The sequence below is a fragment of the Impatiens glandulifera genome, chromosome 5 (genome assembly GCF_907164915.1).
Source record: "Impatiens glandulifera chromosome 5, dImpGla2.1, whole genome shotgun sequence".
NCBI classification, from domain to species: Eukaryota; Viridiplantae; Streptophyta; class Magnoliopsida; order Ericales; family Balsaminaceae; genus Impatiens; species Impatiens glandulifera.
Window position 1 is genome coordinate 49,720,124 of NC_061866.1, and position 12,858 is coordinate 49,732,981.

General features: G+C 40.4%; 2 protein-coding genes across 2 annotated transcripts; one reads left to right on the forward strand and one right to left on the reverse strand.

The window, feature by feature from the left end:
• LOC124938332 (receptor-like protein kinase FERONIA) lies at window positions 1-4,288 on the reverse strand. The gene has a single exon (XM_047478754.1). It carries the CDS (start codon window positions 4,242-4,244, stop codon window positions 450-452), a length of 3,795 nt encoding a protein of 1,264 aa, XP_047334710.1. The 5' UTR covers window positions 4,245-4,288; the 3' UTR covers window positions 1-449.
• On the forward strand, window positions 4,243-9,124 carry LOC124939609. Its single transcript, XM_047480070.1, has 8 exons — window positions 4,243-4,287; window positions 5,613-5,783; window positions 6,585-7,070; window positions 7,563-7,649; window positions 7,698-7,796; window positions 8,220-8,333; window positions 8,404-8,988; window positions 9,098-9,124. Exons 1-8 carry the CDS (start codon window positions 4,243-4,245, stop codon window positions 9,122-9,124), a joined length of 1,614 nt encoding a protein of 537 aa, XP_047336026.1.
• The last annotated feature ends 3,734 nt before the right edge of the window (window positions 9,125-12,858 follow it).

A 12,858-nucleotide genomic window follows, 5' to 3' on the forward strand; every position in this document is an offset into this window, starting at 1 on the left:
AAATTTAGGTAACTAATTAGTTTGAAGATACTATATTCCATGTGCAGCTCCAATGCAAATATTCAGCCATTGTTCTCATCATAGGGGAAGTAGTAAAAATATACTTAAGGCATTTTTCTAGGGATGATTAAACAGAGTCTTTGTGTTCTTGTAGAGATGCTATGCTTTGACATAGACTTCAAACACTTTACAACATCATCTAATATAAATGTTTCTTAAATACAAATTCAAATTGAAATACTCACATACAAACATACAAGTGTATCCAATTACACCATACTTCTTGTGGAGACTTATAGCTCAGTGGAAGGGCTCGAGTCTTTACACTCGAATCATTTATAAAAAAAAAGGTGCCCGGGGAAGGGAAAGTTGGTTGGTATGAATAGTTTGAGGTCTGATTCTATTTGGTGCAGTCCTAGGAGACTGGGTACCCGACTTCTAGCCTCATCCTACCTTGGACTCACACTGTCAGCCCATATACTACCCGTCGATTCTGTTGTGGAAAATCCCAATGACACACGAGTAGGATCAGTCAGCGAGAGAGGGAGGAAATCTTCACTTTCCGAGCTTCCATGCAGCATTATGTTGTTGTAGGCCCTCCCCATGGCCATGCGGAACCATTCCTCTGTCGTAGAATCCATGGAAGATTCTGTAGGCCCAGAAAGTGGATCAAGTGACACATCAAACTGCCATCTCTTTTGTAACTCTAGTACGATACTCAGGCCTGTCAACACTGCTTCCATTGATGGCCTCTCTATTCCCTTATCTTTCACGCAATTCATTGCAATCTGCAAGTACTGAATCAAGCAGTCCGGAGCAATCCTTCCCACTAGATAAGGGTCCATGGTCTTGTCTATTCTATTCTCCCGGATGATGTTGCTGAAGTATTCGACTATGCTATAACCACTCCTGTCTTCACCATAAAACCCACAAGGACTCTTGGCACAAAGTACCTCCAGCAATACCACACCAAAAGAGTAAACATTGGATTTCGGTGTAAGATGAAAGGTCATTATGTACTCCGGATCTATGTAGCCACTGGTGCCACGTACCTCCCCAGTGACATAGGTACTGGATCTCAATGCTGTCGATGCCAAATCCAAGCCTGAAACCTTTGCTACCCAATTACTGTCTATTAGAATATTTGTGGACTTCATATCTCGATGGATCACAGTTTGCGACATCTCAGAATTTAGGTAGTGTAATCCATGAGCAGCACCGATGCATATCTCCAGCCGCTTTTTCCAGGGAAGAGGATTTTTCTCCTTATGATGAAGATGATCATATAGGGACCCATTTTCAACGTATTCCAGCACAATCAACATTTCGCCGTCCTCATAGCAGTACCCAATGAAATTGACTATGTTAGGATGATTAAATCTTGACATAATCAAGAGTTCATTTTCGCAGTCTTGAATCTCTTGCTTTCTCTGATTGATTATTACCGGGGTGGTTCCACCATCAATCTTTCCTTTGTAACATTTGTTAAAACCACCTGTTCTAATAACATTACTGAAGTTGTGTGTTGCCGTTCTAATCTCATCAAGAGAGAAACGGCGGAAGTGTAGAAGCACATTCCCTACACAAGGCTCCATTTTCATAACGCTGTCACTGCTCTTTTTCCGTCGAATATCTATGCTTCTGACTAAAGCTTGGAAATTCTTCTGGAACATCTTGCCAAGCTTGGTCTTATTCTTCTTTTGCTGCATGTCATTGTCATCCAATTGCATTGGTTGAGAAGAGGTGGAAGAGATTGTACTAAGTGGAAGGGAATTCTTACTTAGATCTATTTCATCGGTACCATTATATTCTCCATCTGAACCAAAGTCGCTAGTAACATCGTTCACCTCTTCCTCACCTTGAGAAGTAGCAGCAGCCAATACAGATTCAAGACCATGTGTGACTTCAGCCATTGTAGGCCGTTCATTAGTCTGGTTATGCAAGCATTGGTTTGCAAGATCAAGGTACAACTTGAGGGAACGAGTTGATATTTGTCCCCTCAAACTCGAATCAATGATTGCATCAACTGTTCCTAGCTTGAAGCAGCTTTGAACCCACAAAACGAGGCTGCGTTGTTCGCCATCTATTCTAGTATCAACAGCTGGCCTCCCACATAATACTTCCCACAGCACCACACCGAACGCATAGACATCAGATTTCTTGGTTAGCCTACGCGTCAAGAAATACTCGGGATCTAGGTAACCAATAGTTCCCTTTACATCGGTACTAATATGGGTGCAAGTATTGCTCTTAGTTCCCACTTTGCTTATGCCAAGGTCTGCAATTTTGCCCATCCAATCCTTATCCAACAAAATGTTTTCGCTCTTCACATCTCTATGTATCGTGTCCTGTTCACTATTGGTGTGCAGGTAATCTAACCCGCGAGCAGCACCCAAGCATACATTGAGCCTTAGCTCCCATGAGAGAGGAGGAGTCACGTCTTCCTTGCTACTACCATCACGTTTTTTCTTATGAAGATGATCTGCGAGAGTTCCATGTTCCATGTACTCGTAAACAAGGATCATCTCATGACCCTCATTGCAATATCCTATCAGATAGACAAGGTGTTTGTGTCGATTCTTGGAAAGAATATCAATTTCTGACCTAAATTCTTTCTCTCCTTGATTAGATTCAGAACTTAACCTTTTAATTGCAACTGTTTTTGTCTTGCGATCAATAACCCCTTTGTAGACCTTACCGAAGCCCCCATGTCCAATCTCTAATTCTTTATCAAAGTTGTTGGTTGCGGATAAGATCTCACCAAATGAAAATCTACGACACAATTCCTCATCAGGTAATGATGGCGAAATGTTTTTACTCAAAAATTCTCCTCTCCATTCACAAATTTGATAAACGATGACATTCAGAAGAGTAATCACAATTATAACAAGAGTTGCAATTTCATTTCTACTGATTGTCTTTATCCAACCATGAGGATGGGAGATCACTGGATTCACTCCAGCAAGACTGTCATCTGGGTTACTTAGTTTCAAAACCTCAATTCCCTTAAGAACTGAGTCAATAAATTCAGTTGATTGATCATAGTCACCTGGGTACAAAGCTACAAATAGATCTTTCTTACCCATCATTTTGTCTCCTCTCACCGTCACCAAGTAATCCTTATGGATTGCAACTCCAATCTCACCACCCCAGCTGATCAAGTCTCCTCTAGGCTCAATCATTTGATTGTTTATTAGAATACTAAACTCCCTTTGCCCACTCTCCTTCACCTCATAATCAAGCTCACAAAAATGCAATCTGATGAGATACCTGAAACCCGAATCCACAGGCAACTTCCATGTAAAACTTAATCGTTCACTAACTTGCTTATTTCGGTTCATTGACCAAGACATCTGGAACAGTCGCTGTGGTGCACCATTTTTTGATGTTTCAGTATACTTGATCCGATTTGTTGACGTTATGGGAAAAACATTCGATTCTATGAGATGGTTTGAATCGCTGGTCCACTCCCTGAACATACTTGTGTCATGAGAAGATGAAAGTGAGCTGCCACCAATGTTTAACCGATGGGCCATCTCCATTGCAATGGCTTTACTGATGGGACGTCGGTAGTTCTGCCCTACAACATGCACCCCTGCATCTCCCTCCATGGTGTAGTAAAGTCCAAGCGGCATGGGAACGACTTCAATTCCATTTACAAATGCAAATGTCTCATCAGAAGGGATTACTCTTGAGGGGGAGAAAGTAATTGATAAGGGTTCGTCAACAGGGACATAAAGGGTGAATTCCTTCACAATGGATTTCAGGCCGAGAGAACCGACGGCTAGGAAAGCACTGAAATTGTTGAGGAGTGTATACGGGCCTGATTTTACGGTTAAGAAGGCCGTTGACCTTTTGAAACCAGAGTAAGAAGCTGGGTAGAAGTAAAGGCGGATGAACTTGTAGCCGGAGCCAACATGGAAGGTGTAGGTGAATGATGCCCGAGAAGCTCTAGCTGTCATATACGGAGTGGGATCGAGGAGGTTGTGAATGGAGTAAGGAGGGCTGACTGATTGACTTCCAGGTCCATGAAAAATGATCATGGTAGCAGAATCTGTTTCTCCAACCCATTGTCTGCCGTTAAGTGCTGTGGAGTTGCGGGGGAAACCGCAGTTGACGGCGATAGCATGCTGTGAATCGTACTCAACAGGTGATTTGTCGGCGGTTATCGATCGGAGGAGAATAAGGAGAGGAAAGAAGATGGAGCTGAAAGTATTCGGGAAATTGAACGGAGGTAAACCCATGGAAATGTCGGGGGGGCTTTTCCGATGTCGAGGGTCCAGTGTGGTAGATGAGGAAGAGACACCGAAGTCTTCTCGCGCGCAATTGATTTATTGAGTTTTTCTTCTAAATTTCATGGAAGTTTCTTTGTCTAAGAGAAAGAGAGAGGGAGTGGTTGTGGGAAATTGGATGAAATGACCCTACAAATAAGGCTATTTGCATCCGTGGTAATGTTTAATAATTTTTGATCTGATGACCACTTATTTTTTTTTTGACGATTTTACCCTTTTCGCGTAACGCGAAAGGACTCCGCGTTTCGCGAAGTGAAACGGTATTGATATATATACTCAAATTTTTTCATTTCTCTCATTTTCTTTCTCTCTCCTCCTTTCTTTCCTCCGGATTTTGTCGCCGGCGGCGTAAACTCCGGCGACGTCGACTATTATGAATGAAATCTACAAGATAAGAAACCTAATCCCCGAATCTATGTTTATATAACAGATTTATGTTCTTATTTGTATTTTTTAATGAAACCCTAACCCTAAATATGTTCTTTTTGGTGATATTTGTTCATATTGAATCATATTTGTTCATATTGGGTTATATTTGTTCATATATGTTCATATTTGTTCATATATTGGTTTATTAGTTCATATTGGTTCATCTTATTGATTGTTCTTTTGGCTGTGATGATATTTGCAGATGATATCGTTTCTGCTAGTTACTTAACGAAGCGTTAAGTACTTAACGCTTCGGCACGCGCGCGTAGGAAGACGAAGAGGCGCGCGTATATGCACGCGCCATACCATATATTTTAAAAAATAAAACATTTGGACATTCATTTCTTTCCCTCTTCTATCCTCTCGATTCCTCTCTCTCTACAACCGTCTCACTGAAGAACACATTGACAAGGCCGATCTTCCCGTCCCCCTCGTGTCCTCCCTCTCTATCATTTATTCCCCATAAATCTCAGGTTAGTTTTATTTTGGTTGTTGCATGTCTTTTTTTGGTTATGGGTTTTCATATTTGCATGTTTAGTTTTAGGGTTTTAGCTGTTTCAGTTTATTTGGTTAGGTTTAGCGTTTAATGTTTGTTTCTGGTTATTGATTATTGCATTATATTTGCATGTTTGTTTCTGGTTGTTGGTTATTGTTTCTGGTTTAGGGATTCGCGAAGTACTTAACGAAGCGTTAAGTACTTAGCGAAGCGTTAAGTACTTAACGCTTCGTTAAGTACTTAACGCTTCGTTAAGTACTTAACGCTTCGCTAAGTACTTAACGCTTCGTTAAGTACTTAACGCTTCGTTAAGTACTTAACGCTTCGTTAAGTACTTAACATTTGATGTGGTCTATGTATATGATCTTACATTTTTGTTGTTGTTCCTTTTGTAGATGGCAGAAACCACCGTTCCTGATTTCCCTGGACGGATTTCTTGGAAAAGCGCCCTCTGCCTTAAGAAGATTGTAACGAAGTTTGAGGAAATGGATCTTGTGGAGAAGGTGTACAATACCCAATTCCGATATATAGTCTCTGCGCCAGTGTTGCAGTTCTCAGGAACTATTGTACATCACATGTTGCTTAGGAGGGTAACCTCAACCTCCAAGGAGATTACTTTCAATATCAATGGGCAAGAACTTGTGTTTGGTATGAAAGAGTACGCCTTGGTGACGGGCCTAAACTTCGGAAGGTTTCCTGAGGTGAACGAAGAAGAATGCCGAGGTTGTCCACCTCTGTTGGTAAAATATTTTAAAGGGAAGTCGAGTGTAGTAATGCAAGACTTGGAGACTGCTTTTTTGAAATGTAGAGATAAGGAAGATGCCTGGAAGATGGGGCTGGTATGCTTGATTTGCCAGTACCTATTTTCATTTGACCCAAGGAGGGTGGTATTTGCCAAAATCCTCCACATGGTCGAAGACGAGGAAAGTTTCCTCCGATTTCCTTGGGGGAAAGTGACCTTTAGAGTCACCCTCAAGGGTTTGAACAAGAACATGAGACATCTCAGTCACAAATATTATAAGAAGAAGAAGAAGAGTACTACTGATCCTTATGCTCCTTTTGCTTATAACATTTATGGGTTTGCACTGGCATTTCAAGTGTGGACATACGAGGTCATCAAAGGTTTTGTTCCTAAATTTGCTAGAAAGAATGAGCTTAATGATCCTCTACGCCCAAGGTTGTTAGTCTATCATTCCAACAGGAAGAACACCTTGATCGAGATAAAGTCTGCCCTGGAGACAACGGATCTGACTGAGATGGAAGAGTCCTCCATGGAGAAGAGGTTATACAGTGGTGAGGACTTTGAACAAATAGATGAGTCAACTGATGAATTTTTTGAGGGATTTACAGAAGGGAAGTTAGTGAAGGAGGATTATGATGATGAAGAGGAGGGAAGTGAACCTGAGGATGAACAAGAAGAACCTACTTCCAAACCAAACACCCGGAAGAGAAAGGCTGCGCTTAATCTCAAAGAAGCAGTAAACCTGAAGAGGAAGCTTGCTTATGAATCTAGTCCTGCCAACATTCCTAGCCCCCCATCCGCTACTACTCCTGGATTACCTCCAACATCTTCTGTTGGATGTAAATGTGAAGAGCTGAAAGAGGAGGTAAAAGCGCTGAAGGAGGAGCTCATCAAAGAGGTGAAGGAGGAGCTCAAAGAGATGAAAACAGCTTACGAAGAAACTCAAACAAATCACAAGGCTTATATGAAAAAGTTGGTTGTTAGTATGTGCGAACAGTTATTAGCCAAATCCAACCAAAGGATGGCCACTTTAATTGTCAAATTAGATAGTATGGAGGAGGAGAGGAAGAAGAAGAAGAAGAGCAAATTGGAAAAGAAGGGCAAGACTGAGGTAAAATAAAGATACTTATCGCTTCGTTAAGTACTTAACGAAGCGTTAAGTACTTAACGCTTCGTTAAGTACTTAACGCTTCGTTAAGTACTTAACGCTTCGTTAAGTAATTATCTTTTGTTGTTCTTAACTAACCACACTGTTGTTTTATTTTTGCAGGAAGGGAATGTGGAGGAGATGAAGACGAATGACATGGAGATGAAGGATGGGAAGGTGGAGGAGGAGAGTGAGAAGGTGGAGGATATAACTGAAGTAAGTTTTACTTAGTGAAGTCAAATGTTGTTTCGGGAAGTAAACGCTGACCACACTGTTGTTTTCTTTTTGCAGGATGGGAAGGTGGAGGAGATGATGACGAATGAGATGGAGATGAAGGATGGGAAGGTGGAGGAGGAGAGTGTGAAGGTGGAGGATAAAACTGAGGTAAGTTTTGATTAGCGAAGTCATATGTTTCGGGAAGTAAACGCTGACCACACTGTTATTCTATTTTTGCAGGATGGGAAGGTGGAGGAGATGATAACGAATGAGATGGAGATGACGGATCGGAAGGTGGAGGATAAAACTGAGAGTGTTAATGTGAAGGTGGATGGTGGGGAGATTGAGAACGATGTGAAGGTGGATGGTGTGAAGGTGGAGGATAAAACTGAGAGTGTTAATGTGAAGGAGGATGGTGGGGAGATTGAGACTGATGTGAAGGTGGATGGTGGTGAGACTGAGAATGATGTAAAGGTGGATGGTGGGGAGATGTTTCTCTCCGATATGATGCAAGAAATAATTGAGAAAAAGAAGGATAAGGTCAAGGTTGAGAAGGTTGAGAAGGTTGAGAAGAAAGCCAAGGTTGGGAAGGTTAAACTCAAGGTTGGGAAGGTTGAGAAGAAAGTCAAGGTTGAGAAGGATGCCACGGATGGGAAGGATGAGAACGATGGGAAGGATGGGAAGGATTCGAGGGCTGGGAATGATGAGAACGATGATGATGACTTCCAATTATACAACACTCCACCTAAAGGAGTAGTTCCCAAAAAAAGAGTGAGGAAGCAGAAGAAAGATGAAGACTACACCAACCCTTCTTTGTCAAAACAGCCAAAGACGAATGATCCATTAACTATCAATCCCCTTCAAAAATTTGATGATGAGTTGTTGGTTCAATTACAGAATTGGTTGAAAGATGAAGCTACCAATGATGAGACAAAGACTGTGTTTACTTGCGAAGCACGAAAGAAGTTGTTTGTTAGAGTTCTAACAAAGTCCACATGGCTTAAAGATCCTGTAAGTCTTGCATTTCATATTAATTCTTTAACTTATGAATAAGGTTTTTGATATATGCTGCCTTTTGTAGGAAATCGACGCAGTGTGCCACTTGTTGCGCAAAAGGATTGAGCAATATCCCAAGACATATAAACATTGTAAAGTATCAATAGGGGATTGCTTATTAGCAGATATGATGAGGCGAGAGTACCCGAACTATAAAAAAGATCCTGAAAATTTTCCAATATCAGACGTCTTTTCTCAGTACTTCTGGGGAGCGCCTCATAGACATATGCCAGAATGGCCACTAGTAGACGATATTTACGTGCCTTTGAACATTGGCAACAAGCATTGGGTACTGTGCGTCGTTCGTGTACAAGATAATCACATTGACGTTTATGACTGCGACTCGAGTATTTATAGGAATCTCGATCCATACATGAGACCTTTGTGTGAGATGTTTCCACGAATATATGCAATGGGAGCCAGTGATGCTGAGCTAAAACGGTATCCTAATTTCAATTTCCAGAAACTGACATATAAAAGGTTGCCACACCCAGTCAAAAATGCAGTCGCCAAAAATGGGGAAGTCCCTAGAGCAGAAGAAAGTGGGGATTGTGGTGTATTTATGCTTATGCACATGGAATACTTGACTGCTGGTTTAGGTGTAGAGAAGGTGACTTCCAATGAAATGGACTTTTTTCGACAAAAGATGGCGGTCCGGTTATTTCATCAAATTACAGAACCTTAGTTTGTATTGTAATCGTTTATTGATTTTTGGATAGAACTTGACTTGTGCTTATGTATTCTGAACTTGTATTACTTTTTGGGTAGAACTTCAACTTAAGTTACATTTCATGTTAAAATATTTTTAGTTTTAATGTAGTCTAGTTTGTTGGTAGTCTGATATTTTAAAAACCAAAGAATTGAACATATAAATCAATGTACCAAGTAACTAACTTAAACTCACTTAAACCCAGTTTTACTTAACGAAGCGCTTAACGAAGCGTTAAGTACTTAACGAAGCGTTAAGTACTTAACGAAGCGTTAAGTGCTCCTACAGTACACAGATAAACTAGATACAACATACAGATTACAACTTATCCGATTACAACTTATCCGAGTTCAACTTATCCGAGTACAACTTATCCGAGTACAACTTATCCAAAACATAATACAACTTATCCAAAACATAATACAAATTATCCAAAACATAATACAACTTATCCAAAACACTTATACAACTTATCCCAATCCCAATCAATCTAAAGGCTCATATTGTTGAGATGATGGCTCGTGCTGTTGAGAAGATGAGTCATGATGCTTAGATGATGATGCTTTTGCAGTAGATGGAGCAGGCATGACTGCTTTGCATGTGGCCCTATTATGTCCTAGTCCACCACATGAGGTGCATCGTCTCGGAGCCTTACGTACCTCACCTTGAGATGACCTACGCTTTGTTTGTGGACGCCCTTTCTTAACCTTCACGGGTGGTTTTAGACATACTCGTTCCTTGATCATTTCGGGAATATCCCAATCGTCTTCATCACCAGCAGGGTAACATGTCTCCGCATATGCATTCATCCAAGATTCAGTTGTGTAATATCTGTAAGAATGGAAAATAAAACGATTAAACAATTGGTTAAATAGATTGAACATGTGAGCTGAATAATACCTTGAACAAAAGTCATAACAAACCAAATTGCGGTGACGGGCAGCAGCCATTGCATGAGTACAAGGAAGACCAGAAACTTCAAATACCCTACAAGTGCAGTTCATGTCTTTCAAATTGACTTTAAAATGAGACTGATTGTCATGCACATAAAACTCGAATCGGTTAAGCGATGATACTGTATAGAATCTAGCCTTCTCGAATCCCTCACGTAACCACTTTTCATATGTTGGAGATAACACTTCTCGGTGGTTGGACGCTCTTTCTCTTCTCTCATTAAACCAACCTTGTATTGTCACTCTTAAATACTCCGCCATTGAGGAAATGGGGTACTTTCTGGCTTCCCTGCTCTGACTATTAAAACTCTCAGCATAATTGCTTGTTAGTTGATTGTATCGCTTACCGGGGAAAAATGCTCTACTCCATCTTTGAAATCCAATTTCTTCCAAATAGGCAGCAATCCTATTATCTTTAACCCTTATCTTGTCAAAAAAACGATTGAATTCGTGGACGGTGTACGCACGAGAAGCCATATCAAACTCCATATGACAATTATCAGTTTTGAATTTCGCGTTGATATTCATCTTTATGTGATATGTGCACGCACCGTGGTATGCTTCTGGAAAAACAGCACATAAGGCATTGGCGATGCTTGGGTGTCTATCGGATACGAAGACGAGATCATCAACTAATCCAATTGCTTCTCTCAATTTTTGCATAAAATAAGTCCAAGAGTTATTATTCTCTGAATCAACAACTCCGAATGCGACAAGATATAATTGTTCATTAGCATCTAATGCAATAGCCACCAATAGTTGACCTCCCACCTTGTGCTTAAGAAAACTGGCATCAACACACAATACGGGACGACAAAATGCTTTGAAACCCCTAATAGAGAGGCCTAGGGACATGAACATATACTTGAAGTGCCCGAACTCGTCTGTTTGGATGTCTGTTATGGTACCAGGATTATGCTTCTCCAACATGTATAAGTATGAGGGTAATTTTTCATATGAATCCTCAACCGTTCCTCGCACCGCCACTAATGCCATTTCCCTAGCCCTCCAAGCCTTATTATAAGTCAAATTTACCCCATAAGTTGTCTGCATGTCTTCAATTATTTTCTTAGGCAAGTGATTATGGTGATGGTCCATATACTTACTCTTCACGCACTGCCCAATAACCCATGCTGGTGTTTGCATTTTTTTCTCTGGCCTAGATAGAACTGAGCATGAGTGTTGTTGGTCGAATTTCCGGATCTCAAACATCTCAGATAATTTACCTTTCACGGCACGCAATCTCCATTTGCATTTCTCATCCAAACATTTCACATACCAAAGATGTTTTCTTGACTTCTCCACCTTGAATTCAAAATGATTAGCCATCGCATATTTATATAGCATCAGTTGTAGTTCTTTTTTATTTTCAAACAAGGCACCGACTTCCAATACAGTTTCAGTAGTTAACGCCAACGCAAATGAGGGGTCTGTCGGTGATATGTCTGTCGGTGATATGTCTGTCGGTGATATGTCTGTCGGTGATATGTCTGTCGATGGTGTACCAAATGATGATCTTCTTGCACTACATGGTGTACCCAATGATGATCTTCTTGCACTAGTAGGTGTACCCGTTGATGCTCTTCTCGCACTATGTGGTGTAGGTATCGATGCATGAAAGTCCTGAGTAAGTGGGATGTGAGGCAAAGAGTTATCTCCGGCTTCATTACTTTCAACAAAGACCTCCGAGGGTAAAGCTTCTGGTACAATTTTCTGAGTAAATTGTGGGAGAATACTTTCTTGAGTTGGGTAGGTAAGTAGTGGTATCTTTTCTTTAGTAAATTGTGACTTCTCTACTACAGACACAAACAATGGTGACACAGTTCTACCCAAAATCAAGCGTGATAAATATATGTTCAGATCCTCATCATCTTCAATAAAAACGGGTTTAGGATTTGTGATATTCGGAATATCATACTTCACTTGCAGCACTAAATCATAGGTAGATTTCTGCACTTGAAGTCTTTCATGGAGTTTATCAATTAATTCAGCATAACGAGTACTTTGGGGTAAATCCAATGTTTTGATTGAAGAGGCATCAAAAAACCATATTCCATTAGCATCAACTTTCCACTCTCCATTATAGAAAACGAAAACTTCGGCTGCAAGATAAATTGGAAACGGGATAATTAATACTGTGAAATGGAAACCCTTCGCGAAACGGGAAGTACTTAGCGAAACGGGAAGTACTTAGCGAAACGGGAAGTACTTAGCGAAACGGGAAGTACTTAGCGAAACGGGAAGTATCATCAGATGAAACCCTAAACAACGCAGTGATTCGAAAATGCATAAATGAACAACAATAAACTTGAAATACATAAACTTACCAATTGTTACAGTGCTTGTGCTCGTCGTGGAGCTCATTGAGTGCCGCCGTTGAACTCCGTCGCCGGCGAGATTAGAGAGAAGGAGGAGAAAAGAGGAAGGGAAGAGAGAGAAGAAGAAGAAAAGAAATGAAAAAAAGATGGCCGGATTTTATTATATAGTAAGGGTATTCTGGACTTTTCACAGCGTCTCACTTCGCGAAACGCGAAGTCCCTTCGCGTTACGCGAAAAGGGTAATTTCGTCCAAAAAAAATTAAGTGGTCACCAGATCAATTTCAATTATCTGGTGACCACGGAGGCAATTTGCCTTATTTGTAGGGTCATTTAGTCCAATTTCCCGTGGTTGTTGTATAGTTGACTTCCCAATTATTTTTACTTTTTTAAAAATAAAAATATATTTATCATTAATTTAAATAAAAATTACAAATAAAAAATTAAATTACAAAAGAACATCATCCAAAACAAAAATTTAGATGTTAAATAATATAACAAA

Coding starts and splice junctions, on each gene's coding strand:
- LOC124938332 (XM_047478754.1), bottom strand. CDS start 4,244: ATGGGTTTACCTCCGTTCAATTTCCCGAATACTTTCAGCTCCATCTTC.
- LOC124939609 (XM_047480070.1), top strand. CDS start 4,243: ATGGAAATGTCGGGGGGGCTTTTCCGATGTCGAGGGTCCAGTGTG. Junction 7,797..8,219: donor AGACTGAGAATGATGTAAAG/GTGGATGGTGGG, acceptor GTTCAATTACAG/AATTGGTTGAAAGATGAAGC. Junction 8,334..8,403: donor CCACATGGCTTAAAGATCCT/GTAAGTCTTGCA, acceptor TGCCTTTTGTAG/GAAATCGACGCAGTGTGCCA.